This window comes from Nesoenas mayeri, assembly GCF_963082525.1.
Source record: "Nesoenas mayeri genome assembly, chromosome: 6".
NCBI classification, from domain to species: domain Eukaryota; kingdom Metazoa; phylum Chordata; class Aves; order Columbiformes; family Columbidae; genus Nesoenas; species Nesoenas mayeri.
The window spans coordinates 38043063-38057617 of NC_137545.1; the positions used below are offsets into that span (position 1 = coordinate 38043063).

Genomic DNA, 14555 nt, shown 5'->3' on the forward strand with positions numbered 1-14555 from the left:
TTTTATTTGTCATCTGCTAAATCTGTTCTGCTCATTGCCTTCAGTGAAAGGGAGTGGAGAGGATTCTAATGCTGTACTTCCCACCACCAGACCTCACTTGGAAATACATAGTCTCTAAAAACCTTTCCTTTTTACCATTATGATATTAGATTTTAGTCAAAAGGAGCACGGTCTTGTGGGTGTTAGCAGGAGAAAAGGCTGAATCCAGGTGCAGGGAGCACCCAGGATTTTCTGTATTTGTAATGGTGATCACTGCACCTCCAGCCTTGCCATCCCATCCTGGGTGATTTCCAGCCACCTCCAGCTTGGACAATTGTCTCCCAAAAATGTTTCTTTGCTGTGGTTTGGCAAGCAGAGCAAGAGCAGGCTGGGCTCGCTGCTCTCCACTCCAGCTGCCCGAGCCCCTCTCACCTTTATGGGGCAGGGACGTGTCAGGCTGCCCGCAGGTCTGCAGTGCCCGCTAGCATGTACTGCTCTTATGCCACGTTTCCCCCTGAATCAGAGATGCAAAAATCACTTTTATGGGTCTCTGGGCAGCCAGCGAGTCCCTCCTCTCTGGAGAAAGCAAGGATGATGGCAAGGATGTGGGAAAGCATCTCCTACCACCCAAGGCAGCAAACACATATGAGAGGCAGCATTCAAAGCAAATTAAAAAGCAGATGGAAATGGCCCCAGGTCTGCCGGGTGCTGGCTGACACCCCCCTGCCACTTCCACTTAGGTTTTAAAGATTTTTGAAGTCTCAATCTGTCCCTTTTTCTCTTTTGTCCCCCTGCAAACAGCGCAGCTCCGGTGCGATGAGGACAGCCCCGCAGACGTCAGGCCTCGCACCCCTCGCTCCTTCCCCGCGGGGCTCGGGTTTCCCCTCCTCGCCCCAGTGACGCTGCCTGTCCCGACAGGTGCCGCAGAGCTGCAGAGCCGCACGCCGGGTCACCGCCAGCGCCGCGGTGGACATGCTAACATAGGGGCCAGGAGCCCGGTGAACCCCCAATCCCTTGCCCAGCCACCGTGCCCCTACACGGCACCCACCCTGACCATGGACCCGGCCCCGGAGATGAAGAGGTATGTGGATTTTTGGAAGGGAGTGAGGGTGTGTGTTTCCCCACCGACTGGCTGGGTGGCAGAGCCAGCCCCTGCTGTCCCTTTGTCACAGGTGGACGTGTGTAAGGTGGGCAAAAGAGCAGATGTGCCCATGTCCTGGGAGGGATGGGGGCTAAGCCAGCCTTTGTGAGGAGACCTTTAGCCCCTCAGCAGCCTAAGTTGAGATGTAATGAAATTATGAGGTACAAAGCTGTTCTGCAATTTATGCTGCTAGAAACATCTTGAATTCAGTGACTTTCTCACTTAAAGATGCTGCATCACTTAGAGTGATGCTGTGAATTCTCTCCGTGCTCTGAGCCTTCAGTCTGTAATGCAACCTGCTCAGCTCATGGAGGGGAAAGGTTTAACCTTGCTAAGGGCAAGCTCCGGCTTAACCAGGAGCCGCAGCAGAATGAGCTGTGCCCATGAGCATCCTACTCCCTGCATCCCACTGCTTCAGTCCTCCTGTTGGGCATCGGGTCTTGGGATGGGCAGCATCAGCCCAAAGTACTGCACTCAATTTTTAGATGTAGGCTAGATTTTAGGTGAGATTTTAGAGGCAGTCCGTTCGGTCCCACAGATAAGTAAGCCCGTTTCACCGTCCCAGCAACAGCATTAATCAATATTAGAAACCCTGCCTGGGGAGAAATGGCAAGCGTCTTGGTGGAAAAGTTAACTTGGCGTCGTCCATCCTGGTGAATACTTGTGCTGCAGTCTGTCCAGGTCACCTGGCAAGTCTCCAGGGATGGCTAGAAACGTTTGACCGGTCAGAAATGGAGTTCATGTCCCTGGACCCTGAGAGATGTTCCTCTCTGTGCAGGGAAAGCCATGCTACCCCTTGGAATTTTGGTGGGAGATTTATCCTGAAAACTATCTAGCTCAGTTCAGCCAGCTGAGAGGACAAAATAGTCTTCTGGTTTGACAGGCAGAGATGGGAGAGGTCAAAGGGTTGAGTGGAAATTGGAGGGACTGGCCTGTAGCCAAGCTGGAGCTTGTGGAGGTGGGCTGAGTTCAAGCTGGATTTCTTTTCTGGTAGGGGGCTGAAGTTAAGGCGGTGGAACCAAGACGTTTGATGTACCTTGTGGGAGCCAGGTACATGACTTTGGCTGTGAACTCAGGTGGAATCAACTGGTCTTGCAGGACTCTGGCAGTGCCCCAGCATCTCTGAGACTTCTGGCTCACCTTAGTCTTGTCGTGCCTTCATCAACCAAAGCTGTGGGCTATTTGCACTTGTAGCCACTTCCTTGCTACCTGTCAGCACAGTCATCACCTGTTTGTATCTCAAAGTGCTACTACAAGACTCCCATTTTTCTTTTATACCTTCTGGCTCATTTCTTATTTGTGCAGGAGATTTCTCCCTGGCAGAGGGGGCTCGGGCACTGCTTACTGCTATTGCAGGCTGCTTGTCATGAAGCATTTTCTAATGGCAAAGCTTTGAGAGCAGTAACATGTCTAAGCCCAGATTATAGAGGAATAGCACCCCCAATCTTGCTGAGCATCTCAATATTGAAACGTGGTTACCCAGAAGATGACTATTCCCCTTGCATAGATAGCCTTATCCCAACACTTTGCAGAAGTGAGGTCCTTGCTCCAGCTTAATTTCACACCTTCCTTTTGCTAGTGGAACCTCACTCCTATTTTATAGATGAGACACATTGTCAAAAGAAAATGAAGATGTGACTTCATTGCTGGAATTCTTCACAAAACCCCCTAAACTAAGAATTAAAACTTAGGACTGAATGAAAACATTTATGGTCAAATGACCTCTTTGACTTTTGCTCTTTGAGTCCTGTGCCTTCTACAAGTTACCCTATGTTATATTTGCAGCTGGGAAGAACTGAAGTTAAAAATAAAAGGAAGGCAAAAAGGTCCCGGAAACATTAGGCCAAGTAGATCTAAGAGATCACTTCAGATGCTGAAGCTCACCATAGACTTTTCCTAATTTCACTGCTATTTCTTCTACTCCATTAATGATGAAAGCTTTCACAAAGTGTGTAATATCAGTTAGTCTAATAGCTTCTGCTGTATTGACTGGTTAACGATTCTTCAGAGGGAGGAAAAGCTTCTACAATGCACCTCAGACAAGCAGGGGTGCAGGCGCTCAGTCCCTTGCTGATGCTTATGGGTGATCAGCTAACCAAGAAGTTTTGACTTTCTTTATTCTAGTAAAGAGAACAGACAGTATTGCTTACCAGGTGAGGAAAATTTGTCCTGGAGCATCTTCCTCTTGTTCTGCATTTTCAATGCAGCTTCAAAAAAAGCATACAGGTTCTTCAAATAACTGAAGTGCTATACTTTCCTTACAGGAATAGGTTCCCCAGCATGAACTTTGAAGCAGAGATTCTGACAGCTCCACACGATAATTCAGGTATTTGGGAGAACATTTTTTTTAAAAAAAAGGCAATTAAAATCAAATGCCCACTCAGTTTGCTACCATTGCAAACATGGTTTAATTATTTTGAAGTTAGGGATTATTTAAAAATAAAGAAAAGAAAGAAAGACGATGCTAAACTGACTGCAATTTAGGTGATTTCAGGTTTATGTTAGGGTCTAGTTCAAAGTGTTGAGGACAGATGTTGATAACTTTACCTCCAACAGGCTGGACATAGGGTCTCCGTACATACGTAATAGAAACACAGCTGCTGATGACATGTGGTTTTGGAAACAGTACAGACATCCAGTTTAAGATTGCACAGTCCTGTGTGAGACATACACATTTTCTTATTAGTGGGAACTACAAACAGATGATAAATAAGCAGCTCCTCAAAAGGCAAAAATGAGGATAAAGGTGTTCTGCTGAGTTCTGTCCTTCACCCTCATTTCTTTAAGGAGGAAAAGGCAATTTTTTTGTATGGAATACCCCCTTTCCAATGCTGATCTCATACGCTGAGGCTGGCACTGCAGCTCTCTGCCTGAGATAGACCAACAGAGCCAGTACTCGGCTGAATGGCATCTTCTCATGAGCCTCAAGTCTTACTCTTAAGCTGCTCCTCAGACCTGGGCAGCTGACCCGAGCTTATGCCCTGGCCAGAGCACTGTCATTAGACAGCAGGAGAGTGAGTTTTTGCAATAATTGTTTCCAGCCCCTTGAGTAGCCCAGGCCATTGGTTCAGAGCAAGAAATCCTGGTCTCAGCCACCCACATTCGAGCACGAGCCCATTCAGATGAGATTCTTTTGTTAACAGTTGCCATCCTGGCCACAAGCTGCAGTTTCTGGTGGGGAATTCACCTCCTCAACAGAACACCATCGTCCCACGCCGGCGAGAGTTGGGAATGAGGTGCACAAGGTTGACTATTTTTGCTTCAGGTGCAGGTAGCAGTTTTTGTGTTGCGTCAGCCCCAATAGCAAGTGTGCCAAGAGCTGGGGATTGCAGTTACACTATCCAACGTGTGCGAGAGCGATGACCCCTCCAGCTTTGGACCTGCTGTGGGAAACCCTTCTCCTTCTTGCCTTGAGTCTTCCAGAAAAACGCTTCACTTACCTCCCTTTCTGCAAACTGAGTACCCTGTATGTGGCTAAGCATTTTGGAGACATTTTCCTCAGGATGACCTGCAGTAACAAGGCATTTAACAAATACGCTGGTGTCAAAGATCACCTAAGAATAATTTTCAAACGCTGAGTGTGAACTGGTTGGAAAGTGTTCACATGAGATCACTTCCATGGATGGCTCCTGGGCCATGCATCCTCTGTACCATCTTCCTGAATCTCTGGCTTCTGTCGGGTTGGGTTTCTTCCACGAGGTAGGTGTTTTGATCCTTCATTTGCCTTGAGTCTGCTAACACACAGCTTGTATTTGTTTCTCAAGAGCTATATGTGATCCCTTCCATGAGAAGTCTCACAGCTGAGGAGTATGTAGAGGCCTTCAAGTCATTTTTGGATCATTCAACAGAGCACCAGTGCATGGACGAGTTCAACAAGGAAGAAATGCCCAAAATCATGGCTAGGTAAGGACCACTGCCACCAAGGTGGGAAACCCATCTGTTATCTTGGGAGGGCGACCTGTGCATGAGGGTCAGCAAACACGTTTAAGGATATTCTGGGGCATGAATGAACTTTTAATGCTTTTCTATTTTAAGTCCCTTAATGGTGGTCTTTAGGATATTCTGTTCAATGACTCCAGAATACATACTATTTCGATTAATGCACTGTGCTGCCTCGCAGCTTATGTTAAGGAAAGAATCAAGACCTGATTTTCACTTCCATCTCTTTTCATTAGCTGATTTTCTGAGGATTAATGTATTTCTTGTTGTTTGGTTGGTTTTGTTTCAAATGCTTTCTCGTGCTCTCTCCCTGCTATTGGAACTTCATGACGCATCAGCCCAAACAGAAACACATCTCTAATTCTCTCCTAGTGACTAATTCTTGGTTTTCTCAATCCCCTAAGACCTCCTTATTTCTATCCTAAGTCGATTTGCATTGCTTAAGTACCAAATGATAATCAGTTTTGTGAAGTATTGATGTAATATATTAAGCCTGGGTGACTGTAGAGAAGTTTTAGAGCAACCTAGATCCAAACCACAAGATCTTTCAAGTTTGGGCAATTTTTGAATGTTACAGAAACTGTATTCTCCACTGAGAAAAAAATTTAGGCAGGCAACTTCAGACCATATATTTATATATAAGCAATAGAAATAATAATTAAAAGTAATTTGTATTGGGACATTCTAAATAAAAAATTTACTTACGTGGATTTTAAACAGTGTGAAATATTGGTTGGTTGTGGGTCTGTCTAAGGGTCTTGACCCTCATTAGGACTAGGGCTCCTTGACTAGCTCACGCTGTCCAGGATTTACTACTCGCTCCCCTCTTGTTGAATCATTGCTGCAGTGTCTCCTGAGGTTTTGCATGGGAAACTCAATCCCTCTGCACAGTCCATGCCCCACAGCAAAATAAGGCCATAAAGCACATCAGAGCAGCGAGGTGCCTCGAGCCCGGGCTCCTCATCCTTGAGCTAGGCTGTTATTAAATATTCTGCTAGGAACCGCAAGGTTGGGCTGGGGTTTTTCTAATCTTTTCAGAAGTAATTTTTCTAAGGTAAAAATTATTGAAGGTTTTGACCTTTCCTTCCAATTTCAAACCCAGATGAATATTGGAGAGGATTTCCAGTCATCTGGTTAGCCTGAGGTTTTAATTTTGCTGGGCACTTATACCCAATATTGGAAACCCAGACTTGTTCCTGAGGGTGCAGAGTTTTCTCCCTGCTCACCTTGTCCCTGCATACGCGGCTGGGGAGCGGTTCCCATCCCATACAGGCACAGCCCTGCGACCCCCAAAGGGAATCCTTCACCCTGGGCTTCCCCAAGCTCTTTTTGCACGGTGCCAGCTACAGCTTGAAGAAAACTCTCTGGCAAAGGATGAGAAACACTATACCCTGATGCCTACTGTACTTTGAAATATGAGCTTGCTAATATGGGGCTGGCTACCACCATGCAGCTGGTTTTAGCTGGGCTCCAAAGGGATGCTCGAATTTCTATCCCAATTCATGTGTCCAAACTCAGTTAAATTTCCAGGCCAATGTGGCATCTAAGATATTAGAATTAAAACATGAAGTTGTGTAGTGTGGTTAAGTGACGTGTACTTATCTTTTCAGTCTCGGCAATGGAAAATCAACCATAAATGTTCTGGGAGTTGGAAGCGGCACAGGTGAGGGTGCTGGGGGTTGGGGGTCCCTATGGGGAACAGAAAGCTGAAATTTTGGGCAATGGGGATAACTACTCAGCCGTCTGCCTATTGATGACTCCCAACTGACTTTAGATGTCTCAAAGCAAGGTGTCCTGCTCCAAGTTAGATACGAGAGCATCTCCAAGCCTCATTGGATAGAATGAGAGACATCCAAGAGGTTGGTTCGACCCAAAGTTTTGTCTTACAATATCCCATCTGAAGAGATTTCTCTTTTTGCTTTGCTTTTTGGGATCTCAGAGGCCAAAGCCGGGCAATGCTTTGCTTGAGGTGATGCAAAACCAGATGGGCACAATGAGGCCTTCTCAGCTTTTTTGAGACGTGTTTCTTTGTTACCACTGTGTTTTTACCCAGAGATAAGTAAGGTACAAATGCAAACGTTATTTCCCCCAAAGAGAGAAACAATCTTTCAGAAATAATAACTTTAAATGTGTTCTAAATGCATTTGTGTTAAAAGAAAAGAAAAAAAGTGGTGAAGCATCCAACTTTGCTCCTAGGGAAGCTGGGAGAAAATAAAAGGTAAAGAAGTGGCAGTTTGATTTGTCAGAGTTTGCTTTTGCTTTTAAAGTATTTTCAGCTGAATTTTAAGTGTTAATACTTTCAAATTAAAGTTGTCTTTTTTTTCCCTTGTTTTCCTGAGTAAGAGAAAAATAGTGTTGTATTACTTTCCCCAACTGGGAATATGTTGGAGCACATGAGAAAGCAAGGAGGAAGAAATGATTCAGTTCTCAATTACATTCCCTTTTCATTAAGTAGTATAAAACCAAAATTCTGTCTCCAGGAAAACACAAGGGAAAAATGAACTTTTTGCACTGTTCTCATTTTTCCTCATTTCTTCTTCAGAAGATACTTTAATGGAAAAATAAAAACCTTCAAATTTCCTGGGTTTCCTGGGTATCTGCCCCTCGCAGGCTCGCACCCCCCCAGCTTGCCCAGGGCTGTAAGAGCTGTGTCCGGGCAGGGAGTGAGCTGGGATGGCACTGAGCAAAAGGTTATATCTGATCCCTGACCTTTGCAGGCTTGGACTCTGATTTCACAGAGCCCCCAGAATTAGTTTAGTTGGCGAAAATATTAATGGGGATTAGTGACCTACTCCACATCCTAAAAGACTGCTGGCCGGTCCAGATCACATTTTCTCATTCACCCCCGTCCCGTGTAAACATCCTGTGGCTGGTTTAACTATCTCGGCTGTAACCTCCCAGTTAGTGCCACAGGGGATGCTATTTGCAGGGGTTTCAAGGTGGAGCAGAGAAGTTCCTGTGTTTTTCTGGGCTTTTGCAGACACCCTGGTTGAGGACATTTTTACCCATTCTTGCAGAGACTGCACTACAGCATTTTACAGTGGTGGAATTAAAAACCAAACAGATAAACCCAAAGCAACAACAAAAATCCAAACCAAATGAACCAACCAACCAAAATAAACTCCAAACAAAAACAAACCAAAAACCCACAAACAAATGAATTTAAAAAAATAAAAAACCCACACCTTTTAAAATTCCCATTTGCCGTTGATTTACCCATTTGCCGCTGCCAGTGGCTCCAGGCATGGGGCAGTGATGCTCTGCCCACCTCAGCAGGTCATTGCTGGTGATCCTCACCCCAGGCAAATACGAACTGGCATCCAGGCTGCCTAAAGAGATTCAGCTTCTTCCTATAGGGATCTTCCTTGAAATGCCAGTGTCAACAACACTGACCCATGCACCCGCCTTTCAACAGATGAAGCTGCAGCCTCTTTCCTTCCGCCTCCGGCCAACCCTGCGCTGCTGCCGCTGCATTCCTCAGGGGTCTTGGGTATTTTTCTCCAATTTCAAAAGATCCGTCCTTCCTCGGATGTCCCTGTAGTGCTGGCATGGCTGATATTTCCCTCCTTGAATTCTATTTACTGCAGCACCTGCCAAAGATGACGACTTTCCTCACAGCTGGTACATCAGCTGAAAGGCTGGGGATGATGCAGTATCTCGTATCTAGCCCTCCGTGTGTGACATTTGTGAGGACAAGACTATTTTTAGGTCACACCGTGAGCTACAGACAGGATTCTCGCAAAGGTCCACGCGAGGTGGACACCTCTGCTGTTTATTTCCATAGTCCCAGATGAACCAGATGGACTTTGTACACTTGGTGTATTGTGGACTTTCTGAGAGAAAACAAGGGGGGCCTACACCACCTTGAAAGAGGCTAGGAATTTTCTCGGACAGAAGGACAGACTGCCACTTGCTTCTCCAGAGCTCAGACAACAACAGAGGAACACAAATAGCTAAGTCTGCAGGGCACCTGCACACCAATATGAGTGTCTATTTGCAACTCCAAGATAACAACTAGTTAGTAGATACCCAGAGCTGAGACCATGTGGCCGGTCCCCAAAGAGCAGAGACCCAAGGTACCACACATCAATGGGTCTTTCCTCTTGCCATGCAGCTCCTGGGGTGTCTGAGCTGTGTCCCACCAGCAGCAGAGCAGCCACCACCTCCCCAGGGCAGTGCCAGGATCACCCTGTGCCACGCTGAAGTTGCACAACTCTGCTGGCTCCTTCCATCTCCCCATGGAAACTTCGCCTTTTTGTTAAAAACTAATGCTTCCTGTTTTTTTTTTTCAAATATTGAACTTTGATTATTGTGACCTAGAGTATCGCCATCAGCGGGTTTCTGTGCCACTGCTTATCTCTTCCATGTTCTTACTCTTATCTGTAAATATATCTTAGCTTGAGCAGCAAGATATGGTGGTAAGACTGTCACCGGATTAGGTGCCACAAGGCAGAAAGTGCCTCACTGCTACTTGGGGGATTTTAATCCCATTTTACACACTTTTTAAGGTAATGAATTTGTGTTTATTGAACAGGTGAACAGGATTTGAAAATGATCAGGATACTGCAGGCTGCACACCCGGGGGTCCTTATTGACAATGAAATCGTAGAGCCCAACCCACAGCACGTGGCAGCTTACAAAGGTGAGGTGCCCAGGCCATGTCCGCCTGCCTGGGGCGGACTGAGTACTCACAATTTGAGTGATGAGTTTGTCTGTTGGTCTGTGAAATTAATGTTTTAATTCCACTGTCTAAAACAGAGTTGGTGAACCAAGCTCCAGACCTGCAGAATGTCTCCTTTATTTGGCACCAGCTCACTTCCTCCGAGTATGAACAACAGGTTAAAGAGAAAGGCACACACAAGAAATTCGACTTCATCCATATGATCCAGGTAATGAAGTATGGTTTTAATATGGGAGTATTAGCTACTCCCTTCAGTTCTGCTGTATGTGTGAAGTCAGGGGGACCAGAGCTGAGCACAGTTCTCCCATGAGCAATAACTTCCGCGGTAGGTCCACAAACACCAAACCTCATTCCCTATCCACCCTGGTTTTGGTCTCTGTTTTTCACTAGTTTTACTATGTATGGTGGGTAATAAAACAGGATGAATCTCAGATCATCACACATCATTCAGAGACTGACAATTTTGCTTTGCTTCAGCAAAAAAACCCACACTTTAATTTTTTGGCTTAATCAGAGTAGTTTAAATGACACTGAAGGGAAAAGTTAGTGAATGAGCACTTATGTCAGGTTTTGGGTCAGAAATTATGCTGCTGTGTCTCTGATCCTGGTGACACTGATGTTGTATGTGCCAATTATATTTTGTAAAAATATGTATTATTCTCTTGCTTTGATGGCTTTTATTTATTTTTTCTTTTATTTCATTTTGCTTTCATTTCCTAAGAGCTGATTTCACAACTGAAAAGTGTTCCAGGGGTTTGGTGGCCGGGTCAAGCACTAAGTTATGAGTTTCAAGGGCAGCCTTTTAAAGGAGCCCTGCTTTGTCCTAGTGACCCCAGGCTGTTGGTGCTGGGGGAGAGCTGGTGATGCTTGGTCCTGTGGGGCATCCCAAAAATGTATGTGATGAGCCAGGACAGGCTGGGAAACACCTAGGAAGTTATTTAAAACAACAACTCCATAGAGAAAGGCTTTAAGCCTTTGATGGGCCATTGCACTGCGGAGGAGGAATAACGACTGTGTTTAACTCTGTCACTTCTAGATGCTATACCGTGTGGAAGATATTCACAATACTATCAAGTTTTTCCACAGCTGCCTCAACCATCATGGTAAACTCCTGATAATAATTTTATCAGGTAAGAGGGATCTTTTAGTTTTTTTGCTTCATTGCTGGTGTTTTGAAGAGCTTTGAAGCATGCAAGCCACAAATATTAATCTCAGTATTACAGCAGCATTTATTCTATAGGGATTAAATCAAACAAAAACTGCATCTCATAGGGAGCATGAAGTCTTGGACTTGGCCTCTTGGACCACCGTGTCTGATGGGACCATTCAGCTGTAGCCTTCATGCTTTTGCTTCCCTGTTTATGAAGTAGATTAATTGCTTCATACCTCAAAGAAACCTCCTGATGTGAAATTACTGCCTAGAGAGAAGTGTGGCTGCACATGAATGAGGGTCAGTCCGTCATGGTGAAATCAGCACTGTACACCCTCATCTCTGGGAGGACTCATCTTCGGGGCTGTTCCCCATTCATCAGTCTCTAGCTCGTGGTGCATTGGGTAAAGTGCACTTCCCCATATTCACCATGTGAACTTCTCTAGCTTGTGGTGCACTGGGTAAAGTGCACTTCATCATATTCAGCATTGCTGGTAGGCTGTTACCCTCCTTTGCTGGGACTGGATTTTACAGGGATATATTGTATGTTGTGTGCTTGAAATTGAGGTTCAATGTATAAAAACATCTGCACTTATTCTGTCAAATGGATGGTTGACAGGTAGCATGCATGTGCAGGCTCAGGGCACTGATAAGTCTGTGTGTGCTCTTCATTCTGAGCAAATCCAGTGCCAGACACCATCTCCTCAGAGTGTTCTTTAAACAGCAGAGTTTTGTAAGGAGACCTGAGGAACATGACAGTTTTACCCCTCTCCAGGCACAGACATTTGTAAGTGGTCTCAAGTAAGGGGAAAGCTTTGCTATCGCTCCTGGCAAAGTCTGGGCCAGCAGTAAAGAAGCATTTCACAGCCATTTATAAGTCACATTACCTGGTGTTTGGCTGCCTTGGCTTTGCAAAAATAACCTTCCCTCCTGCTCTGGCAGACAGCAGCGGATGGGCCAGCTTATGGAAGAAGTACAGACACTGCTTGCCTCCCACCGACAGCGGCCACTACGTCACCTCCAACGGCATCACGGATGTTCTGAAGAGACTGGGTGTTGTGTACCGCGTCCATGAGTTCCCGTCGGGCTGGGACATCACCGAGTGCTTTATCGAGGGTGACCCGGTTGGAGCCCTCATGATGGATTTCCTGACGGGGACAAAAGACTTTCTGGGCACGGCCCCCCCGGCTCTGCGGCGGCGGCTGCACGAGGCTCTGTGCCAGCCCGAGTGCAGCAGCAGAAAGGATGGGAGGATCATCTTCAGCAACAACTTGAGTATGATTGTGGTTGAATCCTAGAGCCCAGACCAACTGTAGAAGTTGAGTTAGGGGCGATGTGGTCGCAGAAGGGTGTAGTGTAGAAAGAGGCAATTTGCAGGTATGAAAGCAAGAAAGTGGGGTTCGGCTGCAGCCTCCCATTCCCAGCCAGGGGTGGTGGAGCTGCCTGAGGCACCTGGGATGAGCTCTTTGTCTCACTGAGGTCATCAGGGCCAAGATTTCACCTTGGCTGTTTAGTCCAACCCTAGGAGAACGTTTTCCAGAAATTAAAGAGCTCCATCTCACTAAAAGCCTAAATGGACTTGCTTTTTTAACATCCTGTCTGTGCTTTTGACGCTAGGATTCCCACTTTTCTATAGAACCAGCATGTTTACATACTGAATCACAGAGTGGTTGGGGTTGGAAGGGACCTCTGAAGACCATCCAGTCCAACCCACCTGCTAAAGCAGGTTCACCAGAGCAGATCACACAGGAAGGTGTCCAGGTGGGTTTGAATGTCTCCAGAGAAGGAGACTCCACAGCCTCTCTGGGCAGCCTGTTCCAGGCTCTGGCACCTCACAGTAAAGAAGTTTCTCCTCATGTTTAGATGTGTCTATATGACCAGAAGCTGCTTTAGAGCCAGGAGGAGGCTGCAGCCCCCCTGCTGGCTGCGTACAGACCCTACACTTCCAGCTGCACCAGGACAAAACCAGCAAGGTGTCCCTACTGCTTTGCACCCAAGTAATGGGCTCACTGCACCCAGACCTGAGCAAGTGGCTCTGTGCTTGGCTATTTCAGGTGGTTTTGTCAGTGTAGGTATTTACTGCCCCAAGTGTCTCAGCATCTCACAATATAGACATCTTAAAAGTCAGTCAGCCTTTTCGTTTGGAGGATTTTTTGGATCCCAGAATGATACTTGCCCTATGCTCTTTCAGCCAGATATTAATTTTGTTACTTTCTTACTACTGTTTTTTCTCCATATAAAATAAAAGCAACTTTAAACCAAAAAAAGTCACATCTTGTTCTGTATGTGTGGGCTTACAGAAAATGAAGAACAAAGAGTTTTTTCTCTGTTTCATGGAAGCATTAAAGGTTTCTTGTAAGTGAGAAAGATGAACCTGAGGCTGTGGCAGAGCTTGCAGTGAGCTGCAGCTCGTCCTTGTGCTGCAGCATCACCACAGCACCTATGCTGCTTAAATATATTGTGTGTGGTTAAGATGTTGTTAATATAGGTAAGTTAAGACTATTTCTACAGGATCCTGAGTCATTCAGAGGGCTGTTGCCCTCCAAAGGCAGATCCTGGATGGAGACCGGTGGGATTTTGTGCTGCACTGAGGACCATGGTGCTGTGCAGACCTTAGGCTGGGCACATGGGGGCAGAGGGCTCTGCAGTCCCAGCAGCCTCATTGCAAACAGCTCTCAGGGCAGGAAGCACTGGCTCAGATGGAAAATACCTGCAGAGGCAGAGCCTAGCTCTACAAGCTGATTTTTCCATGCTTAAGCTGGAAAGCATGTGCCCCCATGCACGTGAAGGGGCTGCAGATGCCACTGCCTTTGATGGCTTGATGAAAAGGCTTGTTGCAGCATCATGAACACACAGGTTGGCACACTGGCTTGCGAAATATTAGATGCCATTGTCACCCAGAGTCCTGCTGATCCCACCAAACCTACCCCACCTCAAACACCATCTATTTTCTGCCCGAATGTGGCTAATGCGCTCCCGTCTGAAAGGGGAATGTCAACTCAGGGAGCCTTGGCAGCTCCACTTTGTTCTTTGTTGCTGTGGGTTTGTTTGTTTGTTTGGGTTTTCTTTTTTGTTTGTTTGTTTGGAATTTTTGTGTACTAGTCTTTTATTATTATTATTTACTTTGGTTTGGGTTTTTTAAACAACTTTTTGAAATACAGACATTTCTCCTGCAGATGATTCCTCTGAAATGACTGTAATGGAAAAAAGAGGAAAGCAATGGGAAAACGATAGCGTAACATCATCCCTCTGGCAGGATGCTGGCACTCTGGCCTGTAAGCACTATCGCTGTCAGTCTCAGAAACACCAATCAAAACTGGACAGCCTCCTGCAGAGCACTCCATACCTGTGCACAAGCTTTTCTCTTTGATCCATTTTCTGTTTTTATTCTGCAGGTGGTTCCTTAGTGGTTGCTGACAGCACATGGGTTCCACCAGATCTTCCTCAACACAAGCAGCACTTCGGCTTCCACCCCTCCTTGGAGTTCCTGAGCAGACAGGCAAGTTTCCAGTAAGCAGATACTCAGCAAACCTGTGAGCACAAAATTTACCCACATCATTGTAAATCAATGTGCAAATGCTCAAAAGAAAGGAGCACTTCAAAGCAGACGGTTTAGTGACAGCCAAGGGAGATGAAACACAGCACCCCATTAAAAACGTGACAGC

The 14555-nt window shown here is 46.0% G+C and overlaps 1 protein-coding gene across 1 annotated transcript; it reads left to right on the forward strand.

Annotated features, from left to right (window-relative positions):
* Positions 1-1034: 1034 nt before the first annotated feature.
* LOC308042013 (carnosine N-methyltransferase 2) lies at positions 1035-12188 on the forward strand (the record flags this gene model as incomplete). Its single annotated transcript, XM_080347028.1, has 8 exons — positions 1035-1060; positions 3385-3446; positions 4885-5023; positions 6670-6722; positions 9594-9701; positions 9818-9948; positions 10777-10870; positions 11833-12188. The coding sequence occupies 8 exons, from the start codon at positions 1035-1037 to the stop codon at positions 12186-12188; spliced, it is 969 nt and encodes a 322-aa protein (XP_080203154.1).
* Positions 12189-14555: the final 2367 nt, after the last annotated feature.